The sequence below is a fragment of the Protobothrops mucrosquamatus genome, unplaced genomic scaffold (genome assembly GCF_001527695.2).
Source record: "Protobothrops mucrosquamatus isolate PMUCROS unplaced genomic scaffold, P.Mucros_1.0 scaffold_3, whole genome shotgun sequence".
NCBI lineage: Eukaryota > Metazoa > Chordata > Lepidosauria > Squamata > Viperidae > Protobothrops > Protobothrops mucrosquamatus.
Window position 1 is genome coordinate 123,625 of NW_015386079.1, and position 22,166 is coordinate 145,790.

General features: G+C 36.6%; 1 protein-coding gene across 1 annotated transcript; it reads right to left on the reverse strand.

Moving 5' to 3' along the window:
• Positions 1-510: 510 nt before the first annotated feature.
• Positions 511-21,274, reverse strand: TP53BP2 (tumor protein p53 binding protein 2). Its single transcript, XM_015819248.1, has 14 exons — positions 21,173-21,274; positions 19,957-20,131; positions 17,985-18,166; positions 17,506-17,670; positions 16,970-17,207; positions 15,310-15,438; positions 14,136-14,290; positions 11,450-11,927; positions 7,723-8,501; positions 5,412-5,549; positions 5,070-5,203; positions 3,985-4,151; positions 2,993-3,192; positions 511-1,825 (listed from the first exon to the last, which is right to left on the reverse strand). Exons 1-14 carry the CDS (start codon positions 21,257-21,259, stop codon positions 1,784-1,786), a joined length of 3,069 nt encoding a protein of 1,022 aa, XP_015674734.1. The 5' UTR covers positions 21,260-21,274; the 3' UTR covers positions 511-1,783.
• Between the last annotated feature and the right edge of the window lie 892 nt (positions 21,275-22,166).

The following is a 22,166-nucleotide window of genomic DNA, read 5'->3' on the forward strand; positions in this document are numbered from 1 at the left end:
TGTGCCCTTTTGACCACTCTGCACAGCAGCATTCCTTGGCAGCAGTGATGGGGCTGAAGTATAGGCTTGGTGCCTTCAGCAGTCTCAGATAGGCACCACTGCCCCCGTCTCTACTTCAGCCCCAGTAACATTGTTAGGGAGTGCTTCCTCAAGCTGTAGCCAACCGCCAGAGGCCAGAGCCCCAGCTGGCCTGTGGTCTTGTGCTCTGCAGGCCCTGCTGATCTTTGGCCACCTTCCTCCTGCCGCTGATGAGGTATGCCCGGGGTGACCCTATGCAAGAAAACAACTGGCTGTGCTAGGCCTTCTTTCTGAGCCTGTGCACACTACTCGGGAGGTGGGAGTATGCTGCTGTGAAGCACCCCTGCTGTTTTAAGAGGGGCAGGCTGCCAAGTGCCCAAATTTTGATTATGTGACATAGGGGTGCTGTAATGGCTGTAATTTCGGGTTCTGGACGTAAATACCATTCATTCATTGCCACTGTAACTTCAAATGATTGTTAAACGAGGACTACAACAGGAACACACAATGTTTATTTAGTTAACAGAAAGATTCGTCAGCAAATGTATTTACTGGGTATGAATGTTCCCATAAAGAGGCGTATCGTATACACGTGTGTGTATATACACACTTGATGCACAAACGTCTTATCAGACTTCATGTTTGTCATTGCCAACACATATTTTTGTCTCAAAAGCTTAATGAATGTCCAAAGAAGTAAGGGGGCCACAGGATGCTTGATGCAGCTGGGGAGATTACCATAATTCAAGAAGATATGATCTTGCCAATAATAGATATGAAGTAATTTTAAAACAAACGGTTTCCTTTTCAGATATCTTTCTTCTCTTATATCCCCACCCACCCTCCATACAATCTAATTGATCAGGATAAATTAATATAACTTAAATGTCAAGTGCAATGTCATTTTTATCGTAGTTACAGATCACATAAAATATCTCTGATAACCAAGAAATCTGACAACATTGGGAGTCACAAATTTTAATCTTTATTGTGCTCATCACATCAGCACATGAGAACAGCTCAATGGCAGGAGCACTGGGTATTCAAAGAGTACAAACAAACTGGTATTTTCTGAAGCAAATGTTTAATCACAGTTAAGGAAAAGATAGTTGTAACAAAATTTGTGAGATGAAAAAACTGGCTTTTCTACATTTAATACCGAAGTTACAAACGTATTGTTTGTAAGGGAAAAAATACACCCCACATACAGTAAGCTACATCACATGTGCCATATTTCAAATACTTTGGAATCCTAAAATGCTACTGCGCTTAAAATTATTGCTCAAAGAACTGCTTTAGATTCCTTAATTCAACAGATTTCATGTCATTTCATCCCATTAGCTCTGCTACTAAGACATTTTAAAAGCACAATGTTACTAGTTTCTATATGAAAAGGTTACCTGACTTAACATTGCTCTGTTTCTACAGAATGGAATGAAAAGGTTTAAGAGACTGGCTGGAGCAATTGTTGGATTCTATCTTACTAGTAAGTTACAAAAGGGGGTGGAAAGAAAGCTACTGTAGAAGCAGATAAGGCAGTGATTGACCATCAGGCCTAATTTGCCTAAAGGAGAAACTAATTCATTGCTTGAAAATAGCACTGTAGAATTTCTTCTATAATTTTTATCCTTCATATATTTTCAAGGTATATTCAGCCTTGCTTTTATATCACATTATTACCAAAAGAAGTCTCACAGATGCATTTCTGCGGATGACAAGGAAAACATCCTGCAGTTAATACTTCATAAAATTGCTTCTAACATTTTCATGCCAAGCTTCTTTGCCTTGGCTTAATCCTCGGATATAGCTGAAAAAAGGAGAAAAGAGAGGTTGTTGTCTCAAGTCCACAAGTCAATACACACAGTAATTACTTTAAAAAACACCTGAGCTGCTCTCCTTGAAGCTTTCTTAAAAGGAATATGTACTGTATATACCAGTGTTTCTCAACCTTGACCATTTTAAGGCATGTGGACTTCAACTCCCAGAATTCCACAGCCAGCAATGCTGGCTGTGGAATTCTGGGAGTTGAAGTCCACATGCCTTAAAATGGTCAAGGTTGAGAAACACTGGTATATACAGACACACATAAAGGTAAAGGTTTCCCCTGTCCAGTTGTATCCGACTCTAGGGGGTAGTGCTCAATTCTGTTTCTTAGCCGAAGGAGCCAACGTTGTCTAAAGACCTTTCTGTGGTTATATGGCCAGCATGCCTATATGCCAAGGCAAGCATAACACTGTTACCTTCCCACCTAAGTAGTATCTATTTATCTACTTGCACTTGCATGCTTTGAAGTTGCTTTGTTGACAGGAACTGGGGCAAGTAACAGGAGCTCACACCATTGTGTGATGCTCAGGTTTCAAACCCAACTTTACACTGACAAGCTCAGTGTCTTTAATCACTGAGCTATCATATATAAACCACCAAAATCATGTGGCAATTGCCAGAGGTCAAGACTACGGAGGTAAGAGTGAAGTAGAGAGACTCTGCAGTATCTATTGGGTTGATTTTGAGGATTAATTAAGATCTCAGTGAGTAGATTTGATTCAAGTCCTGCATTTCTGCATCCGGATTCTTTTTAAAATTAATATACACTGTTTGTTCCTCTCGTAGGTTTCCCAGTTCTCTAAAACACTATAATGTATTTCTGGAATTCATCCTACCTATAGTCCAAGAAGCCAGAATTTACCATTAGCAAACTTCTTTATGAACTCTGACTTGAAATAGATCTTTATGAAATCAATTTCATTTACAGAAGAGGAGCTGCCATAAGGTAGAGATTGATGGTTTTACAACATCACTAAATATTGAACATCCAGGAATTTAGAATAAATCATGCTGGCATCCTAATTTAACTTGTAAGAAACCCTGACAATTTGGAAGATGAGGGAGACTATTAATGCAGCCAAATCATTTGTGTAAAGGATATATGGCTATCAACCTATACTAAGAAACATTTGCAACTATTTCAACCTACCCCAAGCAAGTTCCGTGGCACGTAGCCTTCTCTGTCACTTAGCTGAGCCCACCACCATTCTATTTCTTCTTCATCTTCCCGGCGAAGGACTGTCATGCAATCCCCTCCTTTAATGGATAGCTCATCCTCATTCTGAGTCTCGTAATCCCAGAGAGCATAAACTACTCCTTTGTTCATTATGCCCATTTTTTCTTGCACTCCTGCAACACACGGACAAAAAAATCAGACCAAGTGGTCATAACAAAAAATTATTCCATAATAATGCTGACTACCACATAAATTCTTAACTAAGTAAAAAAAAAAAGCCAAAAGTCACAGAATTACAGCAAACATAGTTTGTCTAGGAATGTTCAAGCCATTGTAGGAGCAGCATTAACATAAATACAATCTGTATGGATGGGTATAAAAGTGACATAAAGTGGGAAATTATACCTGCAATGCATGTGAAGATGCATTTTTTTAAAAAAATATTTGAGAGTTTTACATACAGTAGGCAAAAATCCAAAGAAAAAGAAACTAAAGTTATGACATATAGTATGATTTTAACCTTCTACTCAACAGATAATTATAATTTTATAATCCTCCCTCCCTCTTAATATATAATTCTCTTCAACCCCTTAGTCTTCTTTTTCAATGCAAGTTTCATAGCATTTTTTCTTTCAGCAAAAAATGTTTTCCAGTGTGCGTGTGAAGATACTATCTGAAGTAGTAACAAAACACAGCATGTCCAATATCCCCATCTCTGTTATACATGAAAATCCTCCTTAGGATGCATAAGAGTTTCAATGCTTTTCTTTCTGAAATTTGGGATTACAGAAGTAGAACCAAATGTTTTTCATTTGGTGCCACAACTAGGAACAGGCATAAAACTTTCACAGAACCTCAGATGTATGGATATGCCATTTTCTAGAGCTTGAAAGAATCTTCTAGACATAAAAGGAAATCTGGAGGGGGGAACTACAACTCTAAGGAACCCTATTTTGGGCACATACCATAAAGAAACTGAGAACACTGAGTATAGCCTTCTTCCATTTCTTCACACTTGTCTGCTGCAGTCTGCATGTCACTATATGTTGTGGCAAATACAGCAGCACCTGATTCCACTAGAAATTTGCACACCTGGACATTATTGCAAGATGCTGCACAATGCAGTGGAGTCCTATACATTGCAAAAGAAAAGAAAAATGTAACAGAATGTTTTGAATCACTTTCCACAAATACCCAGATTGATGGGTACTTGGTGACTGCTCCTTGGAACATCCTCTTCCTGGAGATTAGGTTAGCCTCAACCCCAGTGTCCTTTTCGATAAGGTTATGTATGGTATGAACAGGTATGAAAATTGGAATATGTGAGAATCCATGAGGAGGTTGTATTGATGGATGAAACGTTTTTTTTCACCTTGAATGCAAAGTGGTATTCATTGTGACTATTGTAGTAGTAGTAGTAGTAGTAGTAGTAGTAGTAGTAGTAGTAGTATGTTTTTATTGCTGCTCACTTCTCATAAGTCACAAGGTTAAAATGGGTGCTATATATAAATAAATCTACTGTAATAAGTATTAATGGTTGTTATGGCTTCTGACACCTTTATTTCTAACAACTGCATTTCCCCAAAGTTGCTTTCTGAGAGCCATATTCTTTCATCTTATCCAGGGGTCTTCAAACTTGGCCCTTTTATGACTTGTGGACTTCAACTCCCAGAATTCCTCAGCCAGGCACGCTGGCTGAGGAATTCTGGGACTTGAAGTCCACAAGTCATAAAAGGCCATGTTTGAAGACCCCTGATCTTATCCAAATTCCTCTGATGACAGTACTGCTGTTCTTATCCTAATGCAGTAACTAAAATCTTTTGCTTTGTATTTTGGAGCTGTTGAAATCACCAACTATTCTAATGAACCAAGGGCAATTCCCACCCACTCCCATCCCTAAAAAACAGGAAGATGATTATTTCTTTTCTCAGTCAAGAGATATTGAAATGGATATAGACTACCATATATTTACTAGATACCGCCGCATGGTGGAAGGTTCCATTAAGGTAACTTACTTATGCTAATTCAAAATGCCAAAGAGCATCCTTACCATCCATCACTATCTGCAGCATTTACGTTTACACCAAACTGCACCAAAAATTTCACAATCTCTGAGTGACCAGCACAGACAGCATTGTGAAGTGCTGTAATGCCTTCATCATTGGGCAAACTGGGATCTTCAACCTGTGCGGCAAAAAGAAAAGGGAATGCTAAATATGTTTTCTATTATGCCACGTATCATTTTATATTCTACAATTTCTTGGACTGAATAACATCTGAAACTCTTTAGGAGTGCTGATCTCATATTCCACCCCTGCAAGTTGCTATAACACATGCAGTACTAAATGTAGGCTAAGTCTAAGTTCTTAATAAGGGAATATGGAATTTGTACCTCATAAATAATCCGCTGTACAAGGTCAAATTCCCCCTCAAGGGATGAATCTAGAAGCAAAGCAAGTGGGTTGAATTTTACTCGCATTCCGTGACGAATCCTGTCTGAGCCAATTTTGCGCAGGTTTGTCCGCTTACCCTAGAGGAAAAAAAACAATGGTATATAGGAGCTTTTTCACTGAAAATAAAAACAATTTTAGTTAATTTCAATGTTATAGAAATTTTAAAAAATAATTTAATGTGACCAATTATTGCATTATATTAAAAGTTACAATTTCTTAATTGATGTACTCAAGTAAAAAAAAACTTGGAATAGACTAAGCAATATATATTTAATTCTAGTAAGCCCTAAAAATAGATCATCTCCAAATCTGTCCCCTATTGTCTTAGACATGATCAACTTTACGAAAGGATTCATTACATTTCTTTAACTGATTCAAGCATTTTCCTGAGCCTATATGGCTACACATGGGCCCAGGAACCACGGCAGCTTCTTTAAGGAACAGCCTAAGAAGAGTTAAAAAGAGGCTATTTCTTTGAAGCATGATTGCAAATAATTAGAACACAACAGTGCAGTCAGTGAAAAGTTCTTCAAAGATGATGCAAAGAGGATGGCAACCAAGGGCCAGAAATAAAGGGGCTAAGAAGCAGCAAATCCTGGACTGTCCCAATAGCCATCTAAATAGGACCTTAGTGTACATAAAATCCCCCCCAAAACCAAATAGGATCTTTCTAGTGTCAGAAATAGTGTCTGGCTTTAGAAATAGTATGGTGTTACATCAGAAGCAAGTACCACAATTATTAGCATAACATGCATTAGTTATTCCCCAAGTGGTAAAGATTTCACCCCAATACATGATTATACTCAAATATTTGTTGCTAAAGCATCATCACTAAAGCAAAAGCTAGAAACTAACATTTAAGAATGGAAGCAGGCAAGCAATGTCATCTTCATAAAGTAATCACCTTGAAAGAAAGTGGGGGTTAAATCAATACTTTAAATGACTAATCTGATAAAGACCGAAGAAGGTTAACATGAGGGAGAGGCTCAGCACAGTTTTAAAAATTCAAATATTTGAGCCTGGAACACAAACATAATGTGTACCATCTAGATAAAAGGAGTGAATAGCTGCCGCTGAGCAAATAACAGTAATTCATAACTATATAAACACCACTGACATCAGAGTACATTGAAAAGGTAGAATATAACACAAATAGTCTTGTCTCCTTCACTTTGTTTTGTTCTAGAATCAATAGAATATTAAGATTTGGAATATCCTAACAGGATTTGCAAAAGTATGCAAATAATTAAACTAAAGCGTTGTGACAGATAAGTATATCCTGATGCTGACAGTAACTCAGCAAGCTACACAACTTAACATGATAAGCTGAGATTTGAAAGTCTTTATCCTTTTTCTAAAGTTTAGTGTATGTTATAGCACATATTGTAGTTTACATTTTCAAAACCAGTCCACAGTGAATTTTTAAACATTTTAAGATGATGGCAAATTGAAGCGTCAGTGAAGAGAGAGCAACAGAATGGAAAGCAAGATACTATCAGAGAGGAGGAAAATTTAGGAAACTGATTGATTTTGAAATGCTACAATGGTCTCCCCAAATTGGCAGCCTATAGACATATCAGTATTCTCAAGCCAACTTGTATAGTACTTCTTACTATGTTCGTGTGCTTTTGAGTCAATGTTGACTCCTGGAGAAGTCCCCGTAGCATTCTTGGCAAGATTTCAGAAACGGTTTCCCATTGCCTACTTCCTAGGCTGAAGAAATCTTTTTTTTTTTTTTTTTACAATTCTTTCTATCTTTCTTTTTAAGTTTAAACACTGGCAGTGTAGATCAGTGAGTGTGTGTGATTGGCCCAAAGTCACCAGCGGGTTTTATGCCTAAGCTGGGACTAGAGTCTCCTGGTTTCTAGCCTAATGACTTAACTACTACACCAAACTGGCTCCCCACTTCTTACAGTACAACACAGATTATCAATGAAGGCATCTGATCATCACAAACTTCATAACATTTGAAAATGAGGTGCTGACCACGTTACTTTCTACAACAGAGATATTTAACTGAAATGAATAATAGCCACTATCCATTACTTTACCAAAGACATCCATCTGTCATTTCAGTTTGAACAGGGCTTTCAATAAATGAAGTTTGAAGATATTGCACAGCAGCAAAGTATGTCTAGCAATCAATACAGCTGAATTACTTTAGAGAGAGTTATACACTGCAGAAGTGGCACAATAAATCATCTCACTTGATAAGTGTCAAAATTATTGAAGCAGTGTGTTTTTACTTACAGGGGGCAAAGAAAATTGTCCAGTGACTTCAGGAGGTTGCATATTGAATGAGTCCTCTCCCAGGTTCTCTGGTTCTCCTGAAGGATACGGGGGTGGTGGGTAGGGAGGATACTCTTCCATGTATAGGTCAATAGGCAAAGGCACATCTAAACTTGGTTCTTCCATTTCAGGCTGAATAAGAGAAGTGATGTCAGAGGTCCCCTCAAGAACACTGTCTAGTCCTGATGAAGGCAGAGAATTAGTATTGGAATCAGAATTTGGGCTTTCTGCTTCCTCTGAAATAGTTGGCTCAGGTGGAGTAGGAATCACTTCTTTTACCACTTCTGGGTTTAAGTAAGGATTTGGGATGTCTGTTGAGATTTCGGTAACTGTAGCTGAAGTTTGCTTTGGTGGATATGATGGGGCTGAAATGGTCTCCATAGCAGCCAGAGTTGTCCTCTGGTACAATAATTTCTGAATGTTGGGCCCATTAGGACCTTCTGGCTCAGTAATAGAACTACGTTTCTTCAGTGGCCTTGGTGCATTAGACAGCTTCTTCCGAAGGGCCTCCAGATCAGCATCACTTTGATTTCGGTACGGATTTGACAAGAAAGGCAAAAGCTTGGTTGGGCTGAGTGGGCGAGGAATACGTTCGGTTTCATTATTTTCACTGGCTGAAGTTGTAGATTCCATTTCAGGCTCTGGACTAGCTGGCTTGCCTTGTGTATTTGAATAATTATTGTCCATCTGCTGCTGTTGGTTTGGGACACCAGCTGCAGCAATTACTGGCTTTCCATATACTAAGAAGCAATTCAGAAAGAAAATCATAAACACTTGGCAAAAAAACCCAAACAAATGCCCTATGCATACATTCAACTAATTCAATTTATATCAAAATTGATAACAAGACTGATTACTCCAATCAGCTATGCAGAGATCTCATTCATTATATCCTTAGGAAATGTAATGGAACATGAGGTGTCTTTTTTTTTTTACAATTCTTTCTATCTTTCTTTTTAAGTTTAAGCACTGGCAGTGTAGACCACAACAGAAATAGAGAGAAAAAATGAGATATTGGAAGTTTTTTTGACAATTCCACTACAACTTGACTTACATTTTAACATTGCCAATAAAAAACAACTTCTCTTAAGCAATGTACAGTAGTGGCCAAAATTGTGGAAACCTTTTGGGAAAAGTGTATTCTTGAGGTTTGATGGCTAATAACACCACTTTTTTTGGAGTAGTACCATAAAATTACATATCAATGGAAAGATAATTTAATCAAGAATGTAGTGTAACATAGTTTGTTCAATTATCTGTACTGTATTCTATGAAAAGTTATAGCCAAATAACCAGAAAAAGGAAGCACAACTTGCTTAGGTTGATATCAGGTAGCTTTCCTTCATCTGATTGTAGCCAATGAGCGTGAGTGTTTAGAGAGCCAATCAGGTGTCATCTTGTTTTGGCAATGAGCCAATCAGATCACAGTAGGATTCAGTTATTTTTTTTATTATTAAAAATTTTATAAAATTTTACAATATAAATCGCCCCCTTCCCCAACCCACCCTTCCACTCCCCCCTCCCTCCCCCCTCACTTCCCAGTGCCAATCACAGGGTTAACAATAAAATAATCATACTCTAACATTAATCAACTATTAAAATAACATATCTATAACCTCCTTTAACTCTCTTTTAAACAAATATACAGTTATTAAAAACAATAATAATAACATCACTTTAATAATTNATTTACGCTCAATATAATCTATCCATCTTCTCCAAACCAAAATATATCTTTCTTGTGAATAATCCTTCACATAAGCGGAAATCTTGGCCATTTCTGCTAAGTTCGAGACTTTAAGTGACCATTCTTCTATAGTGGGTAAACGTTCCGTTTTCCAATATTGAGCTACTAGTAGTCTTGCAGCAGTTATAAAGTTCAACATAAATTCCATTTCTTTTGCATCCATGTCTTCCATAATACCCAACAAAAATATCTGCGGCTTAAACTTTACCTTTTTCTTAAAAATATTTTGAATACTCCACCATATCTTAGTCCAAAATGCTTTAACTTCCCTACATGTCCACCAAAGGATTCAGTTATTGATGTCATGTATTGAAGCTGAGAGGAGGACATTTGTCAGTGTGTTATGTGATTGCTATCAAGTTGGTTGGGTTTTTTTTCTTCTTTCATTTAGTGAGCTTGTAAAACGTAATAAAATTAAAGTAATGGTGCAAAGAGTTGACTGGTTGCCCAGAAAGCGATGTAAAATAGTATTATTAAGTGAACAAGGCTACAGTTATAAAGAAATTAGAAGAAAACTTGGTGGAAATCTAACCAAAGGTGGTATTTCTACTGTACACTTTTTCCAAAAGGTTTCCACAATTTTGGCCACTACTGTTAAGTACCTGCGCACTGGAAATGTCAACACATTATGCACATGGTTTAGACAGAAAACAAACCCTGAAGCAATAGTCAATCAGAATTAATAGTCTTCAATATTGGGTTGGGCCAAAATTATTCATGCTTAGTGCAGATCCACTGTAACCTCTGGAACATAATATGACTAACATATCCCACTGATTATAAAGGGGACATAAGTACAATTAAATCCAGAGCCATAATATTTAATATACTGCACTTAAAAGGTACACATTTCTCTAGTAAAAAGAGAAACTGTTGTAACTTAAATTATACTATTACAACTCAACATCTGAAGATCCAAATCAAAATTTGAATGAACTTCAATTAAAAATGTCAACAAATGATGATTAACAAGCATGTCTTCCACAAAAAAAAACAGCTTGTTCAGTTCCAGGTTAGAAGAGAATCCATATTTTTCTAATCTGCCTTCACCCAGAAAAGGAGCAAATACAAGTTGCAGGTTTCCTATTCCTTCATTGTCATTCTGAAGGAGTCTGAAGTACGTTTATTTAATAGCACATCTAGTTCTTCAACCCTCCCCACTCTTCACTTTGTGGTTAGCTATTTCTTCATAAATTTCATTGTATCTAAATAGAACCTATTTGGATTCAAGTCAATATGTAAGTAATAATATATATAAAAGGGGTATCTTAAAATAGGGTAGATAAATTTGGGACTGGAGCCCACAATTTCTTTTAATTATTGTGGCAAGCCCAGAATGTTTGGAGCATTGTTTTTATCTTCAATATTTAAGGCAGCTGCTCTCAAAAGGAGAAATCATAAGCAGCTTGGAAGAGGGGAGTGCGGCTTGTATATTTTTTAACTTAATCAAAAGCAAAGCAGGAGTATGGACAAAATCTACCCCAGATTTTGCCTATGAAACCTACTGTGAGCAGCTGTGATATTGTTAAGTCGGGGAATCCATATGAAATATAAATTAACATATAATTATTAAATGTAAACTGGCATTTTTATTTCTTGAGGAGCCCTAATCCCCAAAACTAACAAAATAGCTAGTTTTTTAAATAACAGCTGACACAAATGCATTTGTAATTTTAGGACTCATGTTGCTGCAAACCACTGGCTTAATTGTTCTCTTTAAAAGACCTGCAAAAAAAAGGACCAGTCTTTCCTGCTCCAACTGCTCTAGGGAGGACAAGATGGGAGGACTGCAACCAACTTGCAAATTATTAGCCTTTGCTTTAAATAGAGTGACTCCTTGAATTCTCACCACAGTTCAAGCTGCTGTCCCCTTTAGAAGCAGCCTTTAGTGAAATAGACATAGCATGACATAGCAAAGCAAACATATCCTTAAATGCTCACCACTTGGGAAGTGAGGTCCTCTAGTGTGGGCTCGTGTCAGAGCACTCTGCACTGCCTGTTGAAAGTTCTTCCCAGGGGTTTGTTGCTTTGTATACATGCTGTAGATGGAACTTGTGGTCACAGTCTGTGGCTTTCGAAAAGGTGGTGGAGGGGCTTCTTTGGTTGGCTGAGGAGTGAAAGGTCTCACAGCTGCTGCAGGAGGACTCTCTTGTTTGGGAAGAGCTAGATCCAGACTAGGAGGAGGACCACTTGGGGAAACACATATTTTCTGTTGAGCATATTGAGATGCTGATGGTGTCAGCGCGGCTGGTGGCTTCTGCTTACTTCCTGCGCTGGTAATTGTCAGCTTCTGGATGTTACATTCAGGCTTAACATCTGATGAAGGAACCTGACCAGTTTGGCCAAAATAAGGTAAGTTGATCTGTTTTGGCTTGGTAGGAACAGGTGGTGGTATTTTTGCGACACTTTTAGTGCCCATCTGTAAGTCAAAAACAGCCAAGAAAATAAGATACTCAAAAGAAATATTTTTTTTACAAGAATAAAAGCAAAAGATAAATAGTACACAAGATAATGCTATCCAGTGGTGGGATTCAGCCGGTTCACACCAGTTCAGTAGAACAGGTAGCTAATTTTTTGTTGACTTCAGTGAACTGGCTGATGCCATAGCCCTTTTTCGCAAGGCCAGAATGTGCGTGGATGCCACTTCCAGAAGTCTGTTCTAAGCCGGGGAGGCATCCCAGGCCCAGAATGGTCCATTGGAAGTGCATGGACACCATTTCCGGAAGCCCGTTCTGAGAAAGGGAGGCCTCCCAGGCCCAGAATGGACCATCGGAAGTGTGTGGGCGCCACTTCCGGAAGTCTGTTCTGAGCCAGGGAGATGTCCCAGGCCCAGAATGGCCCATCAGGAGTGCATGGACACCACTTCCAGAAATAACGATGGACCAAGAATAGATACTGATGGTAGCAATATATGCACCAAATGATAAACAAGAACAATTTTACCAAAAACTATATAAAAAAACTTTAGAATTGGACTATCGGAATTTTTGTATAATGGGAGACTTTAATCCAATAATAGATGGAACTTTGGACTATAAAAGCACTAAACAAAGGAAGAAAGGAAGAAATATATTACCTAAAGCAGTCTTAAAAATGGCAGAAGAACTCTGTATTCAAGACATATGGAAAAAAAATCCAAAAAAACCCTGCAATATACATTTTATTCAAATAGACATAAATCATGGTCTAGAATTGATATGATATGGACATCCTCGGAACTTAGCAGGATGATACAAGAAATAGAGATAGAAACTAATATCTGGGCAGATCACTTCCGGAAGTGGCGTCCACATAGAGAACTGGCTCTTCAGGTATTTGGATCCCACCACTGATGCTATCTATATTACCTTGCTCACATACTGTATTAGGGTTGGGGGGTTAGATGTAGTCACTGATCTCCAAAACATAAATACATAAATATTAAAAGCTGAAATCTCACAAGACAGCCAAATATTGCAAAATCTCAGTGTTCTCACAAGAATCCTCATGATATTTGGAACATTTTTAATCAGGAAGAGAAACAAAAAAGGGTTCCCCTCCCATATTTATGCTTTTGGCATCTATAATATCTTGCAAAATCATGGCTCTCATTGCTTGAAAATATTGCTGACCCCTTGCTTAGGAAATTACATATTGTTATTATTCATTACTTAGCATACACAGAACTTCCACCATACAAAATTAATGAAGTAAGTTAGGCCAAGAGGAATTGTCTGGCCCTAAGTAGCCCAACATCTCAGAATATTATGTACTGGGCTCTTTCAACACAAGCTCAACTCTCTTTCCATCGGTGTAGTATTAAGCTGTCAAGAATGCCCAATGTTTGGACCTGAACCAAGGAAAGGTGTATTGGTTATACAGGATAATGGAACACAACCAACAGAATAGGAAAGTGCTATTTAAGCTACCAGGCTTCTGTGGGGCCATCACAGGAACAAGAAGAAAACCAGCCAGAAACCTTCAATTGACATTCACAGCAGTACAGAACACAGAAATAATAAGTAAATATACACTCCATAAAGAAACAAACAAAAAATTGGTCTTCAGAGATAAAAGAAATTGCAGAGTATGCTGAATAGGACAGAAGACTGGTTATGAAGCTTTCAAAATTGCCCACTCAATCTTTTAAGAATATATGATAGAAGATTGTGTTGAGTGTCTTGAACATCCTGAACTGAGAGCCAAGAATATATGACAGGTAGAGCCGGCTTGTCATCAGGTGAAGCATTTGCACATTTGGATAAATTAATCCTAAACTTGGAACATAAATATTTGTGAAGAAAGTGAGGCTACAATTCCAGTGTTCTTTATTTTTTCTCCACCACGAAGAAATGTGATTAAGAAGAAAAGGAAGAATAAGACAAAGCATAGAATGTATATAAGAGCTCCTCTACTGATGGAGAGTCTCTTTCTTCTGTGATGGTGAAAATTTGCTACTTGAATTTCGGTGCACACCTCAGAGTAACCCGTTGTTTGCTCAATTGTTCTAGGAAATGGAGCAATTTCCCTTTATGGTGATCTCAAATATTAATTAAAAATCAATAGGAAATTTTTATCAATATCAAATTGACTTAAATACTTCTCCTGGCATGTATAAAAGTCAAGATCAAAAAATACTTAAAAATACCTGGCCATCGCGCAGGAGGTCTTCGCTACTCTGATTTTTTCTTAGTGTAGTTGTTGTAGGCACAGAAGTACTTCCGTTTGATTCAACAGAATCAAACATGGAAAGGGGACGCACTTTCTTTTCTTTTTCTCTAAAAGGAACATCTCCTTCACCAACTATAAAAAAAAACAGACTTGGAGTTAAATTAAATAGGTATTTGATATCTACATCACAAACTAAGAAATTATCAGGATTCTTTAGAGCTTTTAAGCTAGATATAAAGTTGATTTCAGCTAAACACAATTGGGCTTGTTTAATTTAAATAGGAAAATCTGTATTAAGCTTGTATTTCAAGAACAAGACACGATGAAATCATTCTTCATTATTATCTATAATATTTTCAGAAAACCATTGCAAATATGAAATATAGAACATACTTGTACTACAACATAGCCATAAGATCCTTTATGAAGAAGCAAGCATTGGATATGAAAGAACATGAAGGCTTCTTGCTGAAGAGATCTGACAAATGTCAACAGGGCCATGAAACTAAGCAGATATAAATAAAGCAGGCACTGTTAACCAAGTTGAGAAATTATACTAGCCAAAAAAGGAAAATATTTGTAGCTCAGGACTGAAATGAGGGGCCCTTGGTGCTTTTTGCATTTGGTTGTTTTCTTGCAGATGTTTCATTACCCAAACTAGGTAACATCATCAGTGCTAGTGGAAGTGTGCCTACAGGCATTTTTTTTCCAATTTGCATGCTTTCTGAAGCATTTAACATCCATATATGGCACCAATAAAGGAGAATATTTGTAGCTCAGGGTTGAAATGCACTGATGATGTTACCTAATTTGGGTAATGAAATGTCTGTAAGAAAACAACCAAGCTCAGAGAGCATTAAGGATCTCCCTTATATTGGCCATTCCAGTATCTAAAGGAAGCATCAGACCTCACTAACAACAGAAATGAGGCCTACCCAGTACTTTAGGTGTTTCTACGTACATTAATCTGTAAAAAAAAAATCACATATGCCTCATGACACTTGCTACATTTTTTAAAATCACAGTCTGGCACATGTCTAAATGTCTGTCTTTCATCCTTATTCTGGAAAGATTTTGTAATACTAAGAACGCTTAGCTTAACAAACCGTCAATGAAATAATTTACTGAAATCCCCACAGGAGAGAGTTTACCTTTCCCTTCAATGTTGCTACTGACATTTATCACTGAGGAAGTTGAGCCTTGATTGATAAAGTTATCAGCACTTAAGTTATTCCAATCACTGATAGCAAGTGGGGGTTTTGAAGCAGCAGTTGTAGTTCCTGTAGTAGAGATGAAGAACAGAGAAATTAATTTTAAACTTACAAAGCTTTATTTTGATAGATGCATATATAAAAGGCCCCTGTAAAACCTATTAATTTTCACATACTACTTTTAACCAATTTGTTAATTTTGGTCAAAGCAGGAAAATATTAATATTACAACATTTTCTCTTTTTCTAATCAATATAATGGGGGTAATGCTAGCCCCAAATAGAAGACGCCTATTTATGGTCAACTCATATCTAAAAGGGAAGTTTGGCTGTTATAAATCATGAAGATAAATTAAGCATGTTCTTGTGTTTATCAAATAGCTCACTTTTTTTTAGTATTTCCAATTTTCACACTAGAAAAATGCAGAACACAAATTTCCTAACCATACCCCTGATTATGGGGTTCATTTAGTATAGTACATGAATGTTATCCACAAATATCCCAGTAGAAATATTCAGACACAGCAAATTAAACACTGCTACCTGCTTTACATATTGATAATGGCAACAGACAGCTTTTAAAAAAAAAAATCTGTACAGATTAATAAAGATCATGAACGAATGCTGACCAAACCCCATAACAAATCTCTGTTCAATCTTTGTTTCTGAAGCAAAGATATAACTTTGTAAGAAAATTATTTTACATTCTTATGAAAATATCTTCCTTGTAGCAGCTGCAAGAAATGTCTGTTTTTAATTTGCAAATAAATTCACTCACTCAGAGCTATTAGCATTAGTTCACATACAAATGGGAGATGAATTAATTTTTTCAAACGTTCATCCAGTTCCTTAAAGAAGCTTTAACTTAATGGCTTTTTTGACAATGAAATTTCCCAGGCAGAGCAAATATTAAATACTTTCACAAAACTATCAACAAAAATAAAATATGAGCATTTTAAACAATGTTATAAACACTTCTAAAAATATAGTGATATAGTATGAATCCTATACTACATCTTTCTTTCACCCAAAATGTTTATGTTATCAGTATCAAAAGCTGAAGTCCATAAATGTTTTTGTTCACTGAAAGCACAATTAGTTTTGCAATTATTAGGATCTTTTATGTTTCCAAATAAAATTATAGTTGTAATACTTTTACTTCCAAGATTTTATGTCCACAATAATGTCAACATAACATAGAATATTTCCTAATACTGTTAATGGTATATAATACAAGCAAAAACAAAAATTAGATCATCAGTTTTTACACAATGAGAATTCTAAATAATTACCTAGAAACAAATATCAATGTTTTGCATTTATATTATATAGTTAGCTTTTGATATAGATCCAATATCTAACCAGTATATCCTACTGTATGGTCTGAAAGAATTCTGCATTTAGAAGCAGAATTTCAACTAATTGAACTAATTGAAGAAAGCATATAGATACATTACTTTTAGACATCCTGTGGAATTAATTAGGCTAATTGCCCTACTTAGCAATCTGCACGGCAAACTGATAGAACATAAGCTGACAGGAGGAAATGTCAAAACACTTCATACAAGTAGAAAGCAAAAAGGAGGGAAAATAGCATTTACCACTAGGAGCTTTTGTCTGTGAAAGAACACCAGATCTCATGTTTGGCAATGTCTGAGTTTTTAATGGACCATCAGCAACTTGTAAGGTTGGAGTCCCATCTGGAAAGGCTGGTTTGATTAATAGTTCGTTCCTTGAGGCAATACGTGGCATGGTGGAAGACTGGATATAAGGACCAACAGCTGCCACTCGGCTTGGAGCAGATACAACTGGTTGTGGCTGGTTCCCATCTAAAGACACCTAGGCACGATTAAAATTGCAGATTAAAAAAGAAATTAAATACTGTTAACTCACAACTTGTCCAGGAAAAACTCAGTATAAAAAAGTCAAGCATTCATTCTACAGAGAGCATGAAGGGGCAAAAGCATTTCTCCTTATTTGAAAACTAGGTACATTAATGCTGATGTGTTATTTCAGATATAAGAAAAATGCAAGGAATACAGCATAGAGACCCTCAACAAATGTCACATGTCCACTCATCCAGCTAAATAAGCTTCCACAACAGAATGGGATTTTTGTTTTGTTTTCTGGCACTCACTGGTACATTCTCTTTCTGCTGCAGCGCAGCTTTCTTTTTCCACAGCCGTTCCCTTAGCTCATTAACACGCTTATCCATAACTGCCACCTCCGAGTTGCGCTTGTTTAAAGAGTCCCTCTGTTGTTGTAGCTTGGCATTCTGCTCCTGGTTCAGTTTGTTCCTCAGCTGAATGCAAAAGAAACAACTTTTCAGGATGATGCTAGAATGCATCTTGACAATTAACAGAATATTACGCAAAAGTTTGGGAGAAAGAAGTCTGGAAAAGTAGCTCTGACTAGATTTTACGTATTTCTTTCCACAAAATGGCCGGTAATTATAATTATATACACAAAATAACCTAGAAGATAGCATAACTTATGTACATTGTTAGGGATTATATAATTCTGGTTTACTAAGGGTTTCTCCCCCCCCCCCCGAGGCAGATGGAGATACAACCCATTTAGCCCTTCTTGCAGTCTGCAGGGTAGAATTCCAGTTACCTGAAGCTCTTTATACAGGCGGTCAAGCTCAGCTACAGCAGACTGGTTGTCATGGTAACCATCAACCCGGCCATTCTTCAGCATCTCCAATTGCCTGGTAAGTTCTTCTACCTTTGACACAGCCAGTACCAGTTCTCGTTGTTTTTGCTGGAACAAACTGTTCATCTGCTCAATCTCCTCGACTAAAGAGGAAGACAAAATACAATAGCAGTAGTGGAGAAATGACCAAATGTTGGCTGCTCCCAAGTTGGCTCTTAAAGGGACAGAAACCCTGTATTGCTCTCCAACACAGAGCCGGAAAAAAGCTAAGCATAAAGTTTTAAAGGAAAAAACACATTTTATCAATCCTAAGCAAAACTGAAGCTGGGGAGTTATAATTTCAAAATGCCCTGCCTTATGAGAAATATTACTTGAAAAAAATTACAATCAGAATGTGGAACATTTTTAGCCACAAAGGCATATTTCATCATGGGAAACTTTCTGAGTTTATGTGCAGTGGTAAGCAAGATAAATGGCAAGCCCTACCCAAACAGTCACATATTTGCACTCTGTATGCTATTTTGCTTTCAACATGAATGTATAATGAAACAAAAATGCAACAATTTTGAAATACAGCAATTTTTAAAACTTTGCCTATCTAAAGATATTGGAAACTTTATCTCCTATTTGCAAAACCAGCATGGCTAATCATCAACCACTAGCCTTCAGAATAGTGTCTGTATTGGTCTGCTTATGTTGGTCTGCTTGATTAGTAAATCAAGTCTCATAAAATAAAGAGATTAAAAAAAACTTGAAGGAATGTGTTTGTGAGAAATTTTATACTCTGCATGTCAACTATGAAATAAATGCACTATTGTCTCCACATTCAGATCATTTCATAAATGAAAGAAGACCAACTTGGGATCCCTTGATAACTAGTCTTAGAAGTTATTCTGTAATATTCAAGGGAATACTATCTTCTACTACCTTCCTAAATGTTAAAATGCTATTCAAATATTGCTTTACAGAAGTCAATCAAATCAGGAGGGATTTGAAATTAGAATACTACTACTAACACTTAATTTTTACTTTACTTCCAAAGCAAATATATATTTCTTGTTTATTCAAATATAATAATATATACAATGCCAATTACACACTTCCCATGGTTTTATTTATATTTTCTATACAATTCTAAGATCCTGAAGTTGAAACTCAAGTACTTTGGCCACCTAATGAGAAGGAAGGACTCACTGGAGAAGAGCCTAATGCTGGGAAAGATTGAGGGCAATAGAAGAAGGGGACGACAGAGAATGACGTGGCTGGATGGAGTCACTGAAGCAGTAGACGTGAGCTTAAATGGACTCCAGAAGATGGTAGAGGACAGGAAGTCCTGGAGGAACGTTGTCCATGGGGTCGCAATGGGTCAGACACGACTTCGCAACTAACAACAACAATACAATTCTATTCTAATTTCTATAATAATTCTGTTCACTTATGATTCATATGGCCATTCCTATGTGAAGATGTTAAATTCTATGCATTTTATTCTACTTGGTAGATAATAAATGTAAAATACAGTCACAGGGAAGCAAAATACACATGGGACAGGAAAAAGTACAATATACAAATTTGTAAAATTATTTCCAAATTGCCTTTTCATCAAGAGAGCTTTCTCCACAAATCATTCACAATCTGAAAAAAGAGTTTAATCCTAATATAACTCTACTAAACTTTTAAAATTAAACTTGTAAGCGAAGTGTCCATATCAATCATTTTCTCTAATCAGACTCCAAACAAGTTGCTTTCTGTATCAAAGTGGTCTACAATATAATAAGTAAATAAAGATGGTTTTAGAGCATATTTTTCTAGAAGGAGCAGAAAACTTTTATGAAATGGAACCCTGAAAAATATTCCAGCACATCATTAATTATAAATATCTAAATATTAACTTTTAAACAAATCAGAATTTCAAAACTGAATTATAGCTCACCTAACTTCCCATTACTGAGCCGTTTCTGCTCTACATGGCCTTTAAGTGCTCTCACTTTTTTCAGCTTGGCTTCCTGATTCTCAGCAATTTCTTTTAATCTTTTGAGCTTCTCCTGCTCTGCAGCTTGTTGCTGTTGCCGTTGATCCTGCTGTTTCAGAAATTTTAAACGCTGCTCCTACAGGTGTACAATATAAGCATTAAGCTAACTTTAAAATACATTACAGATAATCCTCGACTTACAACCATTTGTTTAGTGACCATTCAAAGTTACTGTAGCCCTGAAAAAAAGTAACTTGTGACTGGTCCTTGCACTTACAATGTCGCAGCATCCCAGGGTCACATGATCGCTATTTGTGACCTCTCAGCTGGCTTTTGACAAGCAAAGTCGATGTGGGAAAGCAGATTTGCTTAATGACCACATACTTCACTTAATAACTGCAGTGATTTGCTTAACCATGACAAAAAAGGTGATAAAATTGGGCATGACTCACTTAACAACTGCCTTGCTTAGCAATGGAAATTATAGTCCCAATTATTCCTAAAATAAACTCTCTGCAATACATCCAGTGAGCACAATGCATTTGATTATTTCAGTTACTAAACACAAGCCAGCAGCAGCATGTTACTCACCAAAGACAATCATATTAAATTAAACCTATGGTTTAGGTTACCCAAATCTCCCAATTGTCAACACATCTGGAGAAGGGGTTTGTCATTTTTAATAATCAAAATTATCTTCAAGGGAAGAGTTCAAGTACGCACAGACACACTTTTGTAATTCTTACACATGTGCGGGAAGATTTCATTCTCTTATTAATCTTCCCAACTGAAGAATCCTGGAGTATTCCAACAGGACAGGACTGATCCTTGGATAATAAACATAAGGGAAACATACTCTATCCACTGATATTCAATATATTATATACTATATGTTCAATTAATTTAAATGGATAGCATATTTGACATTGATGGTGCCTGATTTCATATCTCGGCTTTGCCATCAATTTAATGGGTGTCCTTGGAGGAGTCTCAATTTGCCTTAACACAGTTTAGAAGTATCTAAAGAATTCCAACCCACTTTTGAAGAAATACATAATTCACAAAACTCATGTTTAAGAAAGTTACTTTGTCATTCTTTTTTTGAAAAAAAAATCATAAATTATACACATACACATAAAACACACACGCCACAGACACAAAACATATTTCAACAAACCTTGTTAGCCAGCAGTTGCTGCTGTGCTTCTATTTGCTGCTGTTGTCGTGCTGCCATTTCCTGCAGCTCTGCCAGGGTCATGTCCATCCGAGGAACAATGACCTTCATTTTTAAAAAATGATACGTAAATGATATTTTGTTGAAGCTCACACAATAAATTTGCCACTAGGTTTCAAATGTAAAAGGCTGCCTTAGTATTTGGGGATTGTTTTAAAGAAGGAATTGAATGTGGAATGATAGTTTCCTGATTAAAAAGACCATTAAGTTACTGGTAGATCTTTTATCCAATGGACACAAAATAAAATAATGAAAGAGGAAACTCTCCAGAAATGGCCATGTCTACTAGCATCCAGCTATCAACTTTCTTGACTGACTGAATACCAGAAGCCAAGAGTAAATGAACCACCCAACATGCAAATTATGGGAGAATTCAAGTGCACAATGCAAATACAGGCTGCTTGCCAATTTGACTAGAGGCTAAAAATAATTATTCTCTCATCCCAAATATAGGAAGTACAGTAGAAAACAAAACCAGGAAGTTTCCATGAAGAACATTTCACACAGAGATTTATCTTCACCCCCAAAGTTTAAAGAAGCCAGATTTTTGTAACTTTTCTTAAAATTATTTTCCTCAACTCTCCGAATTAGAGAAAAATAATACCTCCTACTGTACTTCATCTTACTATACTAGTACTTGTTTATCTAGATCAGGTGTGAAGGTGCTTATAGCAACTGCCAGTCTTTACAAAGATACTGAAGTCCTGGCTTTTCCTACAGACCCTGTATCTCGCCTCTGGCATAGTATGTTTTATTTTATTATGCTTAATTATCATTTTTCTTTATATTTGTAACCTTCATTTTATTTATTTATTACAATTTAAAGGTTGCCTGACTCTGGATGGCTTATAATTAAAAAGAGAAATATTAAAACAAAAAAACAAAAAAAAAATCCAAAGAACTGAAAATTATAGGTGGCTTAAAACATAAAAACAAA